Source organism: Fukomys damarensis, unplaced genomic scaffold (assembly GCF_012274545.1).
Source record: "Fukomys damarensis isolate Sample0158 unplaced genomic scaffold, DMR_v1.0_HiC HiC_scaffold_28, whole genome shotgun sequence".
In the NCBI taxonomy this organism is placed as follows: Eukaryota; Metazoa; Chordata; class Mammalia; order Rodentia; family Bathyergidae; genus Fukomys; species Fukomys damarensis.
In genome coordinates this window covers 26,522,608-26,543,067 of record NW_022900940.1, presented here as the reverse complement: position 1 = coordinate 26,543,067, position 20,460 = coordinate 26,522,608, and the positions used below count along the sequence as shown (strand labels likewise).

Genomic DNA, 20,460 nt, shown 5'->3' with positions numbered 1-20,460 from the left:
TTTTTTTTTTTTTGTACCGGGGATTGAACTTGGGTCCTTGCGCTTGCAAGGCAGGCCACCGAACTGCTGAGCTAAATCCCTGGCCCTGCAGGTATTTATTTTGGGAGAGAGGAAAATTGGGGAATGAACCCAGGGCTTTCACAATGGGCTATATCCCCAGCCCCTTTTTTTTTAAGACAGGTTCTCACTAAGTTGCCCATGCTGGGCTTGAATTTGTAATCCTTCTGCCTCCCCTCCAGAAGTGTCAGATATCACCAGATATTTCTTGGTGATCTGTATATGTTGAGAGTCATGAGACTAGTTACCTGCTGATGGTGCTTGTCACTTTCTTAGAGTAAATACCTTCTGGCAATGGTTCATATACCGCTTCCACGATCTGCAAAACAAACAGACTAGAGTGATGGGAGTAAAAAGGCCCTTGCTATCTCTCCAAGGTAACACTTACATGCTCAGGAAGTTACTAATGAAGCAATATAGCTCCATGCACAAAATTTAATCACAAATAAAAGTACTGCAAATAAATAAAAGTGTAACATCAGTTAAATAGTTCTGGAACACGGAATTAGATTCTCTAAGCTCAGTTAAAATTAAACAGATTTATAATAAAATGAAAAATGGAGTATGGCGTGATATAATATGTTGGCTACAGGCAATCTAAATTGCAATTAAAAATAAAAGGTCAAAAGCATTTTGATATTTTCATTTCTCAAATTTTCTATGATAAACTAATACAATTAGACAGAGGAATATGCCATACTACATGATATATATTTATACGGGGGGAAAGCAAACCGGGCCTTGCACTTCATAAAACAATACCTGCTTTTAATTGGAAGTTGTATAAAAATCACAAAGGTTCTGCTAGGAAGAAAAGGAATAGTGTTGTTAGCAACACAAGACCCTTTTGTCCCCTGTCATGCTTACTTTTGTAGCCAGGGAAAGCATGTTGGTGCTGTAGAAGGGAGGCCTCAGGGTTGCCATCTGATAAAGGATGCAGCCTGCAGCCCAGACATCAGCCTTCTCCCCATAGGGCTCACTCTTCAGTACCTCTGGGCTGAAATAAAATCAGGATGTTAACAGATACTGGGGAGAGGAGAAAAGTATAGAAAGAAGAAGCAATTTTCAAGCTGCAGATGGAGATATTATAAAAATATTTGAGCACTTTAGCACAGCACAGCAGAGGAGCCCAGCAGCAGCTTGCTACCCTCTGCTGGTCCTGCCTCTTCACCAAGGAGCAACGGAGAAGCCCAGAAGCAGCACAAGACCCTCTGGCAGACCCACCCCTTTGGTGCAGCAGAGAAGCCCAGCAACAAGGGGTGCCAACACAGTGGTGTCCCTAACTCCCCACCCCCCAGCCCTACATGAACAAGAGAAAGAAGCCCACTGTGGCTCCTAGATGAAAACTGAAGCCTGCTGGAAAAGTTAAGAAAATCTCTACCATAAAGGCACACCACACCACCATACTTGGAAAGTCAGAGGGACCAGCGACTCACTTTCAGAACCTGGTCTGGGAAAAGACAGCTGGAACCTGCTATAAAACCTTTCAGAGTTCAACCAAGCAGGAGGTCAGAGTTCTCAATTTGGGACTTGAAGCCAGAAATCAGCCTGAACCTCAGGGGACAGCTTCTGGCTTGCTGAGACTAATTAATTTAGATCTGCACACTCCTGCCCATGGTATTGTGTCAACAGGGTAGCTAGAGTCATACCCTGAAGGAGGCCCTCTATTTGTATTTTTTATTTTCAAAGTAATGTTTTTCTCTTATATCATTTTTAAAATTTTTCTTTTTCTTTTCTCAAATTTCTTTCCTTTATCTTCTTTTTCTTATCCCCCCCTCTCACCTTGATCTTCATTTCTCTTCTTTTGTTCCTGTTCCTATCCTACTTAAAATTTATTTTCTTTTTTTCTTTTTCCTTTTCTCAATTGCCATTAGTTTTAAAAGAAAGTTATTACAGTCTCTAGCCTCCTTGTTGCTGTTAGGTTCTGTGTATGTTTTGTTCTGTCTTCTCTTTTCTTCAACAATTTCCTAGAGTTTGTGTGATCTTCCTGTGTCCTCTGACCTCACTTATAATCTTTCTCTATCCTATCAGTCTATCCCTCCCACACCCTCAACTCCTTCTAAATCCCCATCATGAAGGGTAAAGTTGCTATATTGAAGAGTTTATTTACTATAAACATATTTTGGGCTGGTCCTTGACTTTGATTTAATTCACACAGAAAAAGTTGATAGATTAATAACTACCACAAATTATCATTTTCTAAGCTGTGCTTGATGCTACTGTGTTGCTGATTGTATCACTTGGGCTAAGGTATAATGATTGATCTAATCAGTTGTCCTTCCTAGTATAATAAAAATGACAATGCCTCAGTCATTAGAGACTCAAAACTTAAAGACCAGCTATATTTGGAAAATCAAAGTATTAACCTAGGAATTAAACCAAAGACAGTACCAACAACCAAAATAGAAATGAGAAGACACTTAAACAAGGCACAAATACAGACATCCACCTCATCAAAAGTAAACTCTAGGGGAAATGAGGGAAAAGTCTGACAGTCAACCACTTGGACACCCTGAAGTGCTAGCACAGGAAGTAACAAAAAAGATAAATGAGTCTTTAGAAAAATTCAAAACATAAATAATTTCCCAGATAGCCACAGAGATGGTGAGAAGAATAAAAGACATGATGAGAGACTCTAGAAAAGAAACAGATTAAGAAAAACAAACGAGCTCAGGACCATGATAGAAATCATGAATGCCCAGCATAGAAATGAAAACCAAGATTGCCCAACATAGGAAAGAAATGGAATCCATGAAACAGATTCAACAGATATCCAGGAGATTAAAAACTCTATAGAAAGCATTCACATCAGAATGAACAAATGTAAAGATAGAATTTCAGATATAGAAGATAGGATTGCATCGGTGACCATGAAAAGAGAGACCTCTTAAGAATAGTAAGGGATCATGAGAAATTGATCCAACTACTCCTAGATGATGAAAAAAATTATAAGACTGATAGGAATCTATGAAGTAGGGGAGAAAGTACAAATGACATTAAAAAAAACTGTTCACAGAATTAATGACAGAAAACCTCCCAGAGGGAAAGAATTTGACATACTGATAAGTGAGATATATAGGACTCCAAATAGCCATGATCAGAAAAATCTATACCTATACATATAATAATCAAGATCCCAGAAATCCAACAGAAGAACAAAATACTACAAGCAGTTAGAGAAAAGAAACAAATCACATGCAAAGGAAAGCCCATCAAAATCACAGCACAGTTTTCAACCAAAACCCTCAAGTCCAAGAGAGACTGGAGTGAGGTATCAACAACCTCCAACCTAGACTGATTTATCCTGAAAAACTATCTTTCAAAAGTAATGGGTAAACAAGATACATCCACAAAAAATTCCTGAGAAATTTCATGAACATCAAACTGGCACTCCAAACACTTCTAAACAATATCCTGGAAAAAGAAAATGAAGGCCAAAACTCCATAAGGGCCAACAGAGCAAATACACCAGGCAAGGAAAGAAATTAAAGGGAGAGAGGGAAAAATAAAAAAATCAAAGAACCAACAACAGGAAAATAACATGACAAAGAAAAGTCAATACATAACAGTTATAACCATCAATGTTACTGGCCTCAATTCACCAATGAAAAGAAATAGGCTGGCAGAATGAATTAAAAATCAAAATCTAACAATATGCTATATACAAGAAACCCACTTAATTCACAAAGAAATTCATAGACTGAGAATAAAAGATGAAAAACAGTTCCCCATGAGACAGGAGCCTGGAAAACAGTAGGGGTAGCTATCTTATTTGCAGACAGAGTAGATTTCAAACCAAAACTACTTAAGAGAGACAAAGAAGGCCACTACATCCTTGTATAGGGAACAATACAAGTGGAAGAAATGACAATATATGCACCAAATACTAATGCCCCCAACTATATAAAACAAATATTAATTGATATGAAAAATGAAATAAGCACTAATACAATTGTAGTGGGGGACCTCAATACCCCACTGTCACAAATACATCAACTAGATGACAAAAAAAAAAAGAAATATCAGATCTGAACTAAACTTTTGAATAAATGGACTTACTAGATGTCTACAGAGAGTTCCATCCCACAAAATCAGAATACACCTTCTTTTCGGCTGCACATGGGTCTTTCTCCAAAATAGACCACAGGCTAGCTCATAGAACATGCTTAAGTAAATACAAAGGAAATAAAGTTATCCCCTGTATATTATCAGACCATAGTGCAATTAAGCTGGAGATAAATAGCATAAGAAACCGCAAGAACGTCACAAACACATGGAAATTAAATAACACCTTGCTGAACAACCACTGAGTGACAGAGGAAATTAAAGAAGAAATTAGACAGTTTCCACAATTAAATGATAATGCCAGTACAACAAACAGGAATCTATGGGACACAATGAAAGTAGTTCTATGAGGGAAATTCATAGGAGTAAATGCCCATATTAAGAAAACAGAGCTAGCTCAAATAAACAACCTATGCTTAACATTAAGCTCTGAAAAAAAATCAAGTCAAACTGAAAGCTCACACAAGGGAGGAAATTATAAAGATTAGAGCAGAAATTAATGTAATGGAGACTAAGAGAATGATAGAAAAAAATAAACCAATTACAGAGTTGGTTTTTCAAAAGAATTAAAAATAAACCCTATTAACTCTAAGCCAACCTTTATTTAAAAAAGGAAAGAAAAGGTTCAGATCCATGCAATTAGGAATGAAAAAGGCGAAGTCCCAACAGATCCAGCAGAAATCCGGAGGATCATCATTACCTACTTCAAAAACCTGTACTCTAATAAAATGGAAAATACAGAAGAAATGGACAGATTCCCAGATACATGCAAACTTCCCAGATACATGTAAATGAAGAAGATATAAAAAGTCTAAACACCCCACTTACATTCAGTGAAACTGAAAATGTAATTAAAACATTACCAGCAAAGAAAAGCCCAGGTCCTGATGGTTTCACTGCTGAATTCTACAAGACAGTTAGAGAAGAAATATCGCCACTTCTCTTTATACTCATCATTGACATTGAAAGAGAAGCAGTACTTCCAAATCCATTCCTGGAAGTGTTACTTTGATTCAAACACCAGGGAAAGACCCAGCAGAACTACAGGCCAATCTCCCTAATGAAACTAGATGCAAAAATCCTCAAAGAGATCCTGGCAAACAGAATACAGAAGATCATCAAGAAGATCATACACCATGACCAAGTCAGATTTACTCCAGGGATGCCAGGATGGCTCAAAATATGTAAATCAGTAAATGTAATACACTATACAAACAAGTCAAGGACAAAAAACATATGATCACTGAGGAGTTAGCTCAGTGGTTCTGCTGCCTGCCTCACAAACGCAAGGACCTGAGTTTGATCCCCAGTACCAAATAAATAAAACCATATGATCATCTCAGTAGATGCAAAAACAGCATTTGACAAAATTCAATACCCATTCATGATAAAAACCCTATAGAAAATTGCCATAGATGGCCTTTATCCCAACCTGATAAAGGTTATCTATGAAAAACCAACAGCCGACATCATACTAAATGGTCAAATTGAAAACCTTCACACCAAAATCAGGAACAAAAAAGGGATATCCATTATCATCACTCCTGTTCAATATAGTTCTAGAAACATTAGCCACAGCAATTAGACAAGAGAAAGAAATAAAGATAAATAAGTTAAAGAAAATAAGTTAAACTGTCACTATTTGCTGATCATATGATATTCTACGTAGATGACCCAAAAAACTAGGCCAAAAAACTTCTAGACTTGATTGACATTTTCAGCAGAGTTACTGGACACAAGGTCAACACTCAAAAATCAATAGCCTTCTTTTACACAAATAACAGACTCACTGAAAGAGAAATTAGGGAAACAATTCCTTTCACAATAACTTAAAAAAATGAAATATCTACGAATCAAATCTGATGAAGTAGGCAAAAGACCTCTACACTGAAAATTACAACACTCTGGTGGAAAGATATCCCTTGCTCTTGAGTAGGAAGAATCAACACAGTGAAAATGGCCATACTTCCAAAACTGCTATACAGATTCAATGCAATCCCAACTGAAATCCCAACAGTATATTTCACAGAACTTGAGAAAACAATCCAGAAATTCATCTGGAACCAGAAGAGACCTAGAATAGCAAAAGCCATTCTAGGCAACAGAGTCATGGCAAGGGGGTATCACAATTTCCAATTTAAAGCTATACTACAAAGCCACTGTGATAAAAACAGCATGGTACTGGCAAAAAAAGTATAAATGGACTAGATTAGAAAATGCAGAAACAACACCAGACATACTCAGCTACCCATCTTTGACAAAGGAACCAACCATCCTCACTGGAGGAAAGACAGCCTCTTTAATAAATGGTGTTGGAAAAACTGGCTTTTGATTTGCCAAAGATTAAAACTAGATCCTATCTTTCACCATGCACTAAACTAAAATCCAAGTGGATTAAAGATACAAATATCAAAACAGAAACACTAAACTTACTGGAAAATAAATTAGGTAGAACTCTCACAGACATTGACATAGGAAAAGACTTTATGAAGAAATCCTCAGTAGCACAAGAACTTGCACAAAGAATCAACAACTGGAATCTCATTGCATTAAAAATTTTCAGTGCAAGAGAAACCACCAGAAGAGCTAAGAGACAACCTACAATGTGGTAAAAAAAATTTTACCAGCTCCTCCTCAGATAAAGGTCTACTATCTATAATATATAAAGAATTTTTTTAAAAATCAGATGCCCCAAATATAAAAGACCAGATTCAAAAATGGGTATCTGAAATGAACAGACATTTCTCAGACAAACAAGTAAAAACAGCAAATAAACATATGAAAAAATGTTCAACATCACTGGTCATTTGAGAGATGCATATGAAAATAACACTGAGATTCCACCTTACCCAAAAAAGAATGGCTGCTATCAAGAAATCAACCAACAAAAAATGTTAGTGGAGCTGTAGGGAAAAAGGAACCCTTCTCCATTGTTGGTGGGATTGCAGATTGCACCCACTATAGAAATCAATATGGAGTGACCTCAAAGAACTAGGATTAGAGGTCTCATTTGACTCAGCTATCCTTCTGCCAGGTATCTTTCCAAAAGAATTAAAAGAATCATATCACAGTGATATATGCGCACCCATGTTTATAGTGGCACTGTTTGAAGTAGCTAAAATTTGGAAACAGCCCAAATGCCCATCAACAGGAGACTGGACAAAGAAGATGTGGTTTTTCTATAAAATGGAGTGCTATTCAGCCATAAAGAATGAGAAACTTGAGACACATATCTAAATGGATGCACACTGAGGCTATACTCTTAAGTGAAATAAATAGGACACACGAGTAAATACTGCATAGTTTCTTTGGTGGGAAAAACTAAAAGTGTAAATAAGGTTCAAATGGTATAATTGATAGTGTGAAATAGGAAGAAAATGGTTAAAGGGGAAGTGGGAAGGGGATGGGAAAGGAATAAGGGAAAAGAAAAAAATGTGAAAAAGGAAAAATAGAAACAGACTTTATAAATAGGGAATGGTGAAGGGGGTGAAAGGAAGGCAGGGATATGAGGAAAAATAAAAACCAAGATAGATCATGCAAAGGTACATGATCCCAATGATGAATGTAACTGTACTGTTTGCTTTAAATGTACCAATAAACTTAACATTAAACCTTGCAATTGAAAAAAATTGATATATTTGAGACTCTTAATCAGTATTTCAAGTCAACAATGCTACAAAAGTACCTCTGAAATCTCTCAGCCTCAGATGAATTGAGCACGATCACACAATGCAGCTAAGCACTAAGTATCAATAGACCGTACGAATATAACCTAGCATGTGTCCAAGGATGAGTTTATATCTGGAACCAATAATCCCTGAGGCAGATGAAATTGTTGTCAGCCCCATTTCTTTCTATTCCGGAGATCTGTGCATCTTTAAACCTTGCTTAAGTCTCTTCCTGTGCACTGTTCATACCCATTCTTGCCTTTGGCTAGACTGTTTCTGTGGCCAATGGAACACAGAAGCAAGGCTGTGCCAGATCAGAGCCTTGGTCTTAAGAGAGATTGTATGCTTCCTCCCACTTGCCCACTAGGAAATTCTGTCTACTACCAGGAGATGTTATCCCAGGTAGCTCGTGCCATTACAGCCTGGGCCTGGCCCAGTACACACAGATCTATCCTAGACAGCCTATTAACCTGCAGCCCGAAACCTGCACAACTACAGACCAGTGAGTCTGAGAATAAATGCTTATTGTTCAGTGCCAGAGAGATTTCTTGATGATTAAAAATACAGCATTATTATGGAAAAAAATGACTGATATGGCCTCCTCCCTTTGCTATTAAATACAAATTATAAAGCAAGGGGAAGCTCACATTTAAATATACTGCAGAAAAATGAAAAATCTCTACCATGTTCTCCTCTTCTGAAATTTCTACACAATTAAAACAACCTTCAAAAGAAGTTAATCTGTAAGGGATAATGAGCTTATCTTTTTAAATTTAATTTTATGTGGAGGAGAATGTATTTCCCTTGGATGTTTCAGAGTAGTAGAAGTTGTTTGTATTGTATTTGTAGAGTGAAACTCAACTAAGAACTAAACGCATTTCACATTCTCCCTCTCCTCTCCCCCCTTCCTCTCCCCCCACCCTTGTTTAGATCTTTAATGTCCCCCAAGGGCCCGTAGGTTCATGGTTTGGTCATTAGCCCTACTCTTGGTGGGAGAATCTTTTGGAGGTGGGGCATAATAGAGAAAGTTGGGTCATTGCAGATGTATCTAGCCCCTCCCTGTTTTCTCTTTTTTCCCCTCTGACCTCCATGAGGGAAGAAGCTTGCTCAGATGTATGCCACCGTAACACGCTGCTCCCCACACGCCTAAATAAGTACTGGAGCCCATGGACCGAGGAATGAAACCTCTAAAACCATGAGCTAAAATAAAACCTTTCCTCTTCTAACACTACCTCAGGTATTTTCTACAGAAATGAAAATCTAACATATACAAATACAGCTACTTTAAGTAGTTTGGTAATCTAGATTTATAAAATGAACTTAGTTTTGCTTAGCTTTCTAAATTAATGGAATACAGATCAACAATTAGCTTTGACAGGGGTTAAGGTATAAAGGAACTTATAAATCAGCATCAAAGCAGACAGGGTAGGTATAAATAAGAACTGACTACAAAGAATAATCAAGGAGATTCTATTCTTGTTAGTGCTGAGAATTATTCCCTGTTTAAGATTTATAGTATGTATTTGCACAGGAAAGTGTGATTACTAGGTCTTGTAGCAAAGCATTTTCATATTTAGTATTTTAATTTCAATAATATGCAATGGCAAATTTGGCTTGAAATTTACAAGGCTCCGCTGGTTCTAAGTGTCCACTGCTATCTCATCATCAACAGCTTACATTTAAAAATGCCTTAAGAAATAACAGCCTCAAAAGAAAAAAAATATATCATTGATTGCCCATAGCCTAATTTCTCACATTCTCATGTCCTATGTGCTTAGATTTTCTTCTTTCCAAAGCTCAGGAAGTAGATGTTGTGAGTGGTCTACCCATATTGCCTCAAAAACTTTTTTTTCCATATCCTATTCCTAGTGTGCTTTCACTCCCAACAGCCAGCCAACACCTGCCCTTCTTTATAAAATAGGCTTCAATTGCTTTTTTAATTAAAAGGCAGTTTTTGAAGGGAGGGGAGCACCTATAAAAATATAACTTTTCTAGTTTAATTTTCTCATCCTTAGAGCTCCTCCTTTTACTCACTAGAGTCCACACAGTCCTCCCTTCTCCCACAGTCATGCGCCTCTGCAGTGTCGCTTTGCAGGTTATTCAAACTTTGAATCTGGTCATGTGACTTGGTTTGGCCAATGAGACATCAGCAAAAGTGGTACAAGGAAAGGCTTGAAAAGTTATTTACGGAAGAGCCTTGATGTCTCTTTCTGCTCTTGGAATCCCTGTTAACACTTCCACATAAGTAAACATAGGCTCACCTCCTGGAAGATGAGCAACTATGTGGCCAGTTACCTGCACTGATGTTGCCCACACCCAGCCACCACCAGATGTGAGTGATGCCAGTGACAACCAAGTGACCACACACATAAGTGTGCCCCGCTGACACTGCAATCGGCATTCTTGGCTGCCATATAATATATTGAAAGAAAAAAATGGCAAATCCACTATGTTTTGAGATGGTTTGTCAAAACAAAATTAACTTTTATTAAAGTTAGCTTTCATCAATTCTCAAAGTTGTAAGAATCACTTTTCTGGAAGATAATAATAGGAAATAAGAGATAAACAACACACTCGTCAATTATCATATTGCTTATGCGATAAAACTTCAAATAAAAGAACTTCATAGGTAAAAGAGCTTCATAATGACTTCTGTAAGCAATGATGAACAGAAAACAATATCTGAGTTATACCAGGGGTTACAAAATGTTCTCTGATCATCTGAAGCTCATACCCTGACCCTCAAATGCATGTTTTGAAATCCCAACCCCAGTGTCTCAGAATGTAACCATATTTAGAGAAAAAGTCTTTAAGAATTAAGTTAAAATGATACCGTTAGGGTGGGCTCTGACTCAATATGATGAGTAAACTAATAAAAGGAGGAAGAGACACCAGCACCATGGGAGCACAGAGACAATCCTGCAGAGAGGTAGCAGAGAGCGAATGTCTACAAGGCACACAGGAGAGGCCACAAGGAGACCAGCCCTGCTGACCTGTTGAACTCAGACTTCCTGTGTCTAAAACTGTGAGAAATAAATTCCTGTTTCAAGCCATCCAGATCCTGATATTTTGTTATGGAAACCCTAGCAAATAAATAGAGGTTTCACTAAAAAACAAATCTACTCATGTGTTTTTCATCTGCAAAAAGAACCAAGCTCTGGGAAATATGGTAGAAGTCATATTTAACCCCTACTTACAAATAGATTATATGATTAGAATATGTGATTATTTAGAAAATCCTTGTACAATAATTCCCTGATTATAATAATTTCCAAGTTACTCATTTAAGGTGAACCCAAGCAAATTGGGGAAATAAAGAGTTATGGATAGCAATGCTTCATTTAATAGAAAAGCTAAACATAACAAACATAAAAAATATACATATGCACACACATAGAATTTAAATAAGTGTTCCATTTCCAAGACAAAAAATAAAATCCTTTTAAAAAGTGTGTTGTCACATGGGACGAGAAGGACAGCCAGACAGCAGGAATGTATTGTTTTTGTGTGTGGTACCGGGGATCGAACTCGTGTCCTTGCACTTGTGAGGCAGGCCACTGAACCACTGAGCTAAATCCCTGGCCCAGCAGGAGTGTAGTTTTGCCAAGGAGTAGAGCACTGAAACTCTCACAGGCAAACAGCAGCCAACTCTCACCAACCTCGGTTTTTATTAGATATGTGCATAATACTTTTATGAGAAAAACAGATTTTACAGATTATTTTTAGCAAAGCATTAGAAGATATTTTTTATGAACACATGGTTTTAGTTATTTACATACTTTTTAAAAAAACAGTGTTTTTTTTTAATGTTATCGGATGTTTTTTAAGACTGTTTGCAGCCTTGAACTTCTGAGTTGTGGCTACGTGTGCAGAACCACAACTGCAGTTTTTATTTTAATCTGTGTCTCAATGTAACCTTCTCTTCTACAACAGTGCTGAGTGATTTGGTCATATGAAGCATCTTTAGCGATAAAATAGAGCATATATTTTATAATATTTAACAAAACAGGGGCTCTTCCAGAAAAGCTTAAAATATTTGCAATTAGTTATGTAAAACTTATAACTACTGTTGTTATATCTCCATTAAAAGCATTTATATAAAGTATAGCCAAGGGCAGGATAGTGCTAGATATATAAACTTTCATCATACATATTTTAATCAATCAATAAGTAAACTAGTAATCAACTGCTTTTGAGAAAAGGACAGATTAAAATTTGCCCAGACATTATATCTGATTTAACAAGAAATAAGTTTACAAATTGGTAGTGAAAACTAGATAGGAGAAAAATGAGGGAGGAAGGTTGTTTAATTAAGGAAAGAAGACAAACTGTTTAGATTTTTTAATTTCATTAGTACAACCTCACCAATATATAAACAATTAAACTGCTAATTGCCAGTGATTTGTACTTACTCACTAAATGAGACAAATAAGGAAAATGTTGGACCTGGGCATTTTTCAGAGCATTCTAAAATCCGAACATGTCAATAATCCTTACACAATTCACTAATATGATTTATATAACTTTGAGGAGAAATTTTTTTCAGGTAAATGGGGACAGTACATGAGATGACGCATGAGAAGGCTTTGTGTACGAACAAGTGCATCCTTTCTCACAGCTGCAGTACTGTCTTCTTTATTAAAACTTTATCATGCTCATTTCATGGGCACACATAGTAAAATGGAGCTGTACAGAGAAGACTAGCAAATTAATGAAGCTTTCCATACAGAAGTAATAAGGAATCCAAAAGGAAATAGACATGAGGAGGAAAGCCTCATCAAGAGAGCTGTTTCCCGGGGGTAAAGGTTGACAATTCTGCTACTACTTTGGAATTGAATAATTAATTAAATAATGGCAGGAGGCAGAAGTTGCTCCTCTTGGAGCAAGAAGTTACAGGAAGAGGAGTCCTAGAGTTGGAGATGATAGTATGAACCTATGTTAGGTTAATGTTGATATAGATGTCATCGAGAGAGAAGTATTTATAGGTATGTGTATAACCCCGGGTTAGTATACTGTTTATCTCCTTGCTCTGTCAGCTGAGAAGGCATAGAAATGATGATACCATTGCAGCGATGATCATACTGAGCACAAACCTTGGTCTTTAACACCATTCTGCACTGAAAAAAAAAAAGTCAAGCTCCTTGGAAAGATACTTGCTCTTGGACTGAGGAAAAAAATGAAATTGTTTTTAAAAAACTCAAAATGATGGGAACTTGTTACACAGTTACAAAAGACTAAATAAAGATCTCCTAAAGGCCAAATGTGGGGAAAATGTGTACAAGAAAATAAAGTAGTGTATTAGTCAGGTTGGGCTGCTGTAACAAAATGCTATAGATCAAGTGGTGTAGACAAAATGTTTATTTTTCCTTAGAGTTCTGAAAGATTGGAAGTCCAAGGTTAAGGTGTCAACAAACTCTGTCCACCAATGAGGACACTATTCCTGACTGGCAGACAGCTGCCTTCTCTCTGTGTCTTCCAATGGCAGAGAGAGAAGACATAAACTCTTCAGCATCCCCTCTTACACAGGCATTAATCTGACCATAAGGTCCTCAACCTCACATCCTTATCTAAACAGTTACCTCTCTAAGGCCTCACTTACAACAACTGTCACATGGAGGGTTAGGGCTCCAGCATGTGAGTTGTACAGGAGACACTACTTAGTCCAGAGAAACTGGTATTAGATTATAACCTAAAGTATAAAATAAACATCCATGATTCCATACTGTTATAAATAAATAAATGAATCGATAAATAAATTGGGGACAATAGACAAACCTTTATGCAGAAGAATTCCAAATAGTGCCTAGTGAAGGAAATGAAGCATATCCCCCACTTCTTCAGTTTGGGCACACATAGTAACTTTCTTCCAAGGAGTACAGCAAAACCTTGGAGTAACTTGTTCCCTAAGTGTCCCTCCCACAAGACAAGCAAACGTTTCTAATTTTAACTGGACAAACAAATGATGACTTGCAATACAAGTGGTACGCGATGCCAAATAGAACATGATCACAACTGAGCCAATGGGTCTTCTCTTCTCCCCCCGCCCCCCGTGGGATTATGGCTGACTGTCTCCTAAAAGCAAGAGGTTATGGAGGAGATCGTGTCTCCAGAGGAGGAAGGAAAAAGATGGAGGGATTCCTTTCTTCAAATGAGATTAGGGAGTTATGTAAAATGTGAGAAACTGCAAAATTTTAAGAAAAGCACCACCTCCTGAATAAGGCTGTTGCAGTGCGAGTGATGAATCTGTTTAATGACAATGCAATGTCACATTTCCAAAATATCATCCAAAGGAGGCAAAGGCAGGTGTCACTGGATAGGTTACTTGTTAAAGTCACATGAAAAGAAAAAGATTCCATTGAGCCAATAGACAGCAGTGATTCCCTTAGTGATGATGAAAGTACTCCTACACCGTAACCCTCTTCTCTCTTGTTTCCCTCGTATCCACTGAGAAAGTTTTCAAAGGTAAGTGCAAATTAATTTATTTTTCTTTATATTTTGTACTATATTACAATATTGTAATCATTTTTACATCAATATTTTTGGGTTGTACAAGGAATCATCTGTGTTTCCATTATTTTTTATGAGAAAATTTGCTTTGATATACAAGTGCTTTGGATTGCAAGCATGATTCCAGAACAAATTATGCTCACAAAAGAGGTTTTTCTGTACAGCATGTTAAAGGGAGGTAGGAGGCGAAAATGTAACTTCACAGTGGAGAACTCTGACAAACACTCTTTCAAGACAGGGAATAGATTAACATAAACAGTGACAAATCAAGTTGGTAATCTGTAACCTTTACAGGATATGACAAGAATGACATTTTACATCTGTAAACTTCCTCCACAAAACAAACAAACAAACACATTAATCCTGTCTACAAATTAAGAAAATTTCAGACAAATCCAAATTGAGGGGAGTTCTATAAAAGGTTTAATCAATAATCCTTAAACTGCCAAGGCCATGAAAAACCAGGACAATTTGAGAAAGTATCATGGCTAATAGGAAACTAAAGACACATGACTATTAAATGTTGGTTTGATTGTTTGTTTTGGTTTTTTTGAGACAGGGTCTCACTATGTAGTTGAGATTGACCTAGGACTCACTACATAGCCCAGGCTGGTCTCGAACTCACAGCAACCCTCCTGCCTCAGCCTCCTGAGTGCTGGGATTACAGGTGTGTGCTACCAAGCCCGGCCCATGACTGCTAAATGTAGTTCTGTATCCTTGATGAGAGCCTAGAATAAAGGATGTTAAAAAAAAAGTATGCACTTCAGTTAACAAAAGAGGATCAGTACCAGTCCATTAGTTGAGCTAAATACACCGAACCCTAACATATGATGTTCATGACAGGGGAAACTGAGCAAGGTATACAGAACTCTCTCTACCATCACTGTAATAATTATGTAAATCTAAAGCTGTTCTAAACTGAAGAATTTATCTTAAAAAGTGCTGCGTCTTTTACACTGAGCTGTCTCCGAAGTAGTCCTACCTCTCTCTTTCTCCCTCCTTCCCTTCTACATCTGTGTTCCCAGCACTTCCTCTGTGCCAAGTAGTGGGGCAGATGAGAAGCCCACATTGGGAGAGCTTATCGTCTAAACGAGGAAGAGATCATAAATTTTCCAAATACACACAGTGAAAAAGTACAGAGTTCTGGGCGAGAGTAAATCAGAGGAAGCATGGACTTTAGCCTTTGGGCCAAGAGTGTCAAGGGAGACTTCGCTGGGAACATGATACTCGAAGCTGAGGTAAGAAGCTAGCGTAGATATTAGACAGGAAGGGGTGCAGCATGGGAAAGAAGGTGGCTGGAAATGCCACTTACAGAAACAAAGATATCTCTGTCAGGAAGACTTTTGGTAAGGGAGATCAAGTGTCTGCCTTTTCATTGGTCGATTTTGAGGTATTTTTGTGTGGAGGCATCAAAACTGTAACCGACTGTCTAAATCTGGAGCTCACAAGCGATTTGCACTAAGGATGACCCATTTAGAAGTGATCAGCATAGAGAGGCACAGACAGTCCCAAGGGAGATTTCATAGCCCAAAGAAAAGCCACAGAGAGCTAGCTACAAAGGGGGCCATAGGGTGGATCCTGGAGAATTTTTGATATGTAGGACTCAGATGGAGGAAAGGGGCTAGAAACTGGAAGAGTAACAGTGATCAAAAAGTGAGAGGAACATCACGTCGTGAGCAGGGATAAGGAAATCTTTCAAAAAGGAGTGGTTATGATTTTTACCTAGATGTTTTATCAAGAGCCTCATGCACTCACAGCAAAGGATTTTGGATGGTGACTGGATTATTGAATCTTGTGGTTAGGAGACAGGGTCTGGTAAGAAGAGATTGGTCACCTCTAAAACTGAGCCAGAAGAAATCCTTCTCTGTATAAGCTATTATTAGAGTAACAGAGATTAACTAACACAATGCTGAGAAAATGGAGCAAAACTGCTGTTAACCCAGCTTTGGTGAACCTCATCCTTGCTCCAGATTCCTGAACTTTGGCCCACCCTTAGTATGTGCTCCTCCCGAGAACAGGGTGGCCACAGGATAAAACATGCGTTGTCTACTGTCAGATCCCAGCCACCTCCACACTCGTCCCAAGTATCCCACGTCCCCACTGAGTTCTTCCTAGCCTGTTCATTCTTCCTAGACATCAAAAGAACTAAGACATGCTAGGTACATGTACTAACTCTCCATGATGAATGTAATCATTATGTACTGCAAACATGTACTAATACAAAAAAATTGGAAAGGGGAGAAAACTTCAGTTTGCTGTCACTGCAATGATTTACAAGATGTTTGAATACCCTGTGAAGAATCCAACAGAAAAGAGCATTCCCCTCCTTCGGGCTTTGGAGTTAGGTGGGGCTAAGCAGTATTCACGGCCTGAAAGGATAGCAGCAAAGGGAGTAATATCCTGGAACATCTGGGGTTTCATCTGAAGTCAAGAGCTGACTTCAGAACAAATTCCAAATGGGAGAAGTAGAAGACTGGGTAGAGGAAAAGGAATCAGTACAGGAACCATTAGTCACTTACAACTAGAGGCAAAGAAACCCAGGGAAGTGTCAGTAGTATGAGCACACACACCCTTTCTATGCTCCAGGCCACCTTCTCCACAGATACCAAAATGAATGTCCCAAAATACAAAGCTGCCATCTCTACCACTTCCATAGAATACAGCACATTCTCTCATTGCCCTTCAGGTACAACAACTGTAAATCTCACCTATTTAAAAATCTAATAATAATAATGACTAATGTGAATGAGATCTTGGACTTGACATTCTCCTGTAAGTAACACTTTTGCCTCTTTCCAAGCACAGTGTCTTGAAAGAGAAATTCCTGTTATCCCTCTTCACTTTGTCACCTACCATCCAATCTTTAGCTCTACTGCTGTCTGGCTTCTGTTTCCATCTTGCCATTGAAATGACTGCTCTCAGGGACACACATGGATCACTAATTGCCTTACTTGTTTTATGTGACTTCTTTGCAGTTTTTTATGCCACTGGGGCCAAGATTCTGTACAAGTTCATTCAGGCCCTTACAACAGAATACCACAGACTGCCGAGGATTTAGCTCAGTGGGGCGGCTGCCTGCCTTGCAAGTGCAAGGTCCCAAGTTCGATCCTCGGTATGAAAAACAACTATAAATATGTATATGTGTACACACACACACACACACACACACACACACACAGAATACCATAGACTGGGAAGTTCATAAATAACAGAAATTTGTTTGAAACAGTTCTTGAGGCTAAAGAGTACAAGATCAAATTTCCAACAGATTCAGGGTCTGGTGAAGACCTAGTTCACAGACAGCAGCCATTTCCATTAGTTCTAATGTCTCAGTTTCTTATCACTGAGATACAAATCTTGACATCCACATAAAGGCTGAAAGATTTATTTTGGCTCACAATCTGTAGAGGTTTCAGTCCATAATCAGCTGGCTCCAAGACAGGGCAGCATGGCAGAGGGGCATGACAGAAGAGAAGAAATACCTTCATGGAGCAGTGGCAGGAAGCAGAGAGAAATCCAGGAAAAGGGAGGGAGATACACCCTTCCAGGACACATCCCCTGTGACCCACCTCCAGTAACCAGCTTTACCACCCAACATCACATTTACCTATACACTCAGTGAACAATGTACTGATGAGTACCATGCCCCCGTAATCCAAACACCTCCCGATCTGGAGACATCTGGCATCTAGAGACAAACCACAATACTTTATACAGTAGAATTGATGAGGGAGTTCTCTGGGGTCTCTTTTATAAGGGCCCTAAACTCATTCATAAGGACCTCTACATATACAGGACCTAATCACCTGCACTTCCTAATACTATCACATTACAGATTATGATTTCAACATATGAAATGCGGGAAGAGGCACAAGCATTCTGCCCATAGCAGACTCCTTGAAACAGGGCTATTTTTTTCATTCATCAAATAAATATTACTAAGCACTTACAAAGAACCAGACACTCTTCTATCTGCTCAGAACACACCGACAAGGAAACCTGTGTTCAAAGAGCTCAGCTTCTAAGGGACAAGGGGCAGGGAAGATGTAAAATGAACTAAAAACACAATAAAATAATTCAAAAGTAAATTATATAATATTCTAGTAAATAATATATGCATAAGAAACTACACTGGATTAGAGTAAATCCTAGAGAGGAGGTGAGGAGGCAGGCTGTGACAGTAGGATGAGACAGTCCTCTCCTCCCTCTCGGATCCCACACAATAAAGCTTCAGTGACTTTCATCCATGTAAGTGGCGTTTTCCTTTCTTCTCACAATTCACTCTGTCCCGAGATATTTTCATTCACACCCAACGTTTCTACTAAATTGATAACTCTCAAAGCTCACTTCCATATCTCTGGGGACTCAGGCACACACAGGGAAGCTTCACCCTCTGTAGGCTCTCTCACAAATTACTGACTCTCATTTGGGGTTAAAGCTGGACTCGGAGTGATTTGACTTGCAGAGAACCAATCCTATGTCAATAGTGTTCTTAGTTTTTGGGTTTTTTTTTTTGTTGTTGTTGTTGTTGTTGTTGTTGTTTGGTACCAGGAATCAAACTTGGTTCCTTGCACTTGTGAGGCAGGCAGAGAAACCACTGAGCTAAATCCCCAGCCCCGTAGTTTCTTAAATTCCAAAGGCTATTTCTGAGGCCTATACTAAAGGGTAGCAACATGCCTGTAGGAACTGGCCAAGCTCTGACAGCAGAAAAATAATCCCTGGAGGCTGTCTCCATGATTCCAGGTGGCCCTGGCCTGTCTTTCCCCCATATTACTGCCCAAGGCTAATAGCTCCACTCACTTTCCTACCTCTATTTCTGTTGGCATTTGTATTTCAAACCTCGTGATTTCAAGCAATCTTTGCACTTTTAAATGTGTGTGTGTTTCCCAGGCTTCTTCCTAATCCAAGTAACTCAAGACTGCATACCCTGCATCCTACTGAATTTTTGTGATTCTAACATTCAAGGTTTCCACAACATCCACTGCATTAGACCCGTCCCTAATGCCTGAGACATTAGGATAGTGTTCCACCACTGTCACGTAAGTGACTCCCAGTTATGCTGAACCCTCTGAATGGCTGCTCTTTCCACAAAAGAAAAAATTATAATATTTGACAGGTAGGAGTTCCTAAAAACTTGCTTATATTCACCACTAATAAGCAGAAAGAAATATCAGGGCTGGGATAGATTCACTAGTTGAAGGGAGAAGAAATTAAAAGTCCTACAACAAATCGAAAAACTTTCATTGAAAAAGTATTTCATTGGCAATATAGTGCTGTCACATCTTGGAAGTGGCATATGGAGACATCATAAAAGAAAATATTCCCTTAATGAATGTTATCAAATATTAGAAAAGAATCTTGAGGAGTCTGCAACATAGTGAGAGCTAAATGTTTGGAGACTAGTTTCTTTATTGAAGTAATTCACCAAGATTTGCTTCACCAGAAAATACAGAAAGGGAATTTCTGCATCCCTCTGGGATGTATTAATTCTGATTCTATTAAAAAGTACATTTACTTCTCAGGTATTGGCTATTACACTTTCATCTCCCTAGAATGCCTTGAAAAAAGGTAGAAAAAAGGATAACTAACTTACCATTGAAATGGAAAAAGAAATAAAAGCATATATGCTACAGACACATAGACCATCTGTCTGAAAACAGAGATACCTTGTTTATGCAACCAAAGAGGTAAAATTCCATGTGAATTCATACAGATAAACACTTGACCTGAAGTGACATCATTAAGTCTATATGCCTAAAACTACCATTTCTTTATGCTGAAAAGCAAATTGTGCAGAATTCATGATGATGAGGTACGAGCAAAATAAGACGGATAAAAGGTATGACTGTGTGCATCCCTACATGTCAATATGTTCATATCTCTGGATGTCTATATTTACTGGAGAGGGGCAAAATAGCTGAGAAGGGGCTCAAAATACAATCACTGTGGTGCGATAGCAATTAATGAGAATAATGAGGATTCGGGAAGGAGGGAGAGTGCAGAGGGAATAAGAGTTATGGTGCACTTTGTGGAAAGAGTGAGCAACATAATATTCATATATTTGATAAGATAGCTAGAGCTTAGTACAAAGGACTCTAGATAAAATCATGAATGTAAAGGGATAAAGTGGATCCTTGACTTACAAACTCAATCAGTTCCCAAG

General features: G+C 38.3%; 1 protein-coding gene across 5 annotated transcripts in view; it reads right to left on the bottom strand.

The window, feature by feature from the left end:
- Positions 1 to 20,460, bottom strand: part of Nek10 (NIMA related kinase 10) — a 237,548-nt gene that overhangs the window by 80,146 nt on the left and 136,942 nt on the right. For all 5 annotated transcript variants that reach the window (XM_010638285.3, XM_010638286.3, XM_010638287.3 and 2 more), the window contains 2 exons: positions 925 to 1,054; positions 306 to 376 (listed from right to left, as the gene is read on the bottom strand). In XM_010638285.3, the coding sequence (XP_010636587.1) occupies positions 306 to 376; positions 925 to 1,054 (201 nt within the window). The remainder of the gene's footprint in view (positions 1 to 305; positions 377 to 924; positions 1,055 to 20,460) is intronic.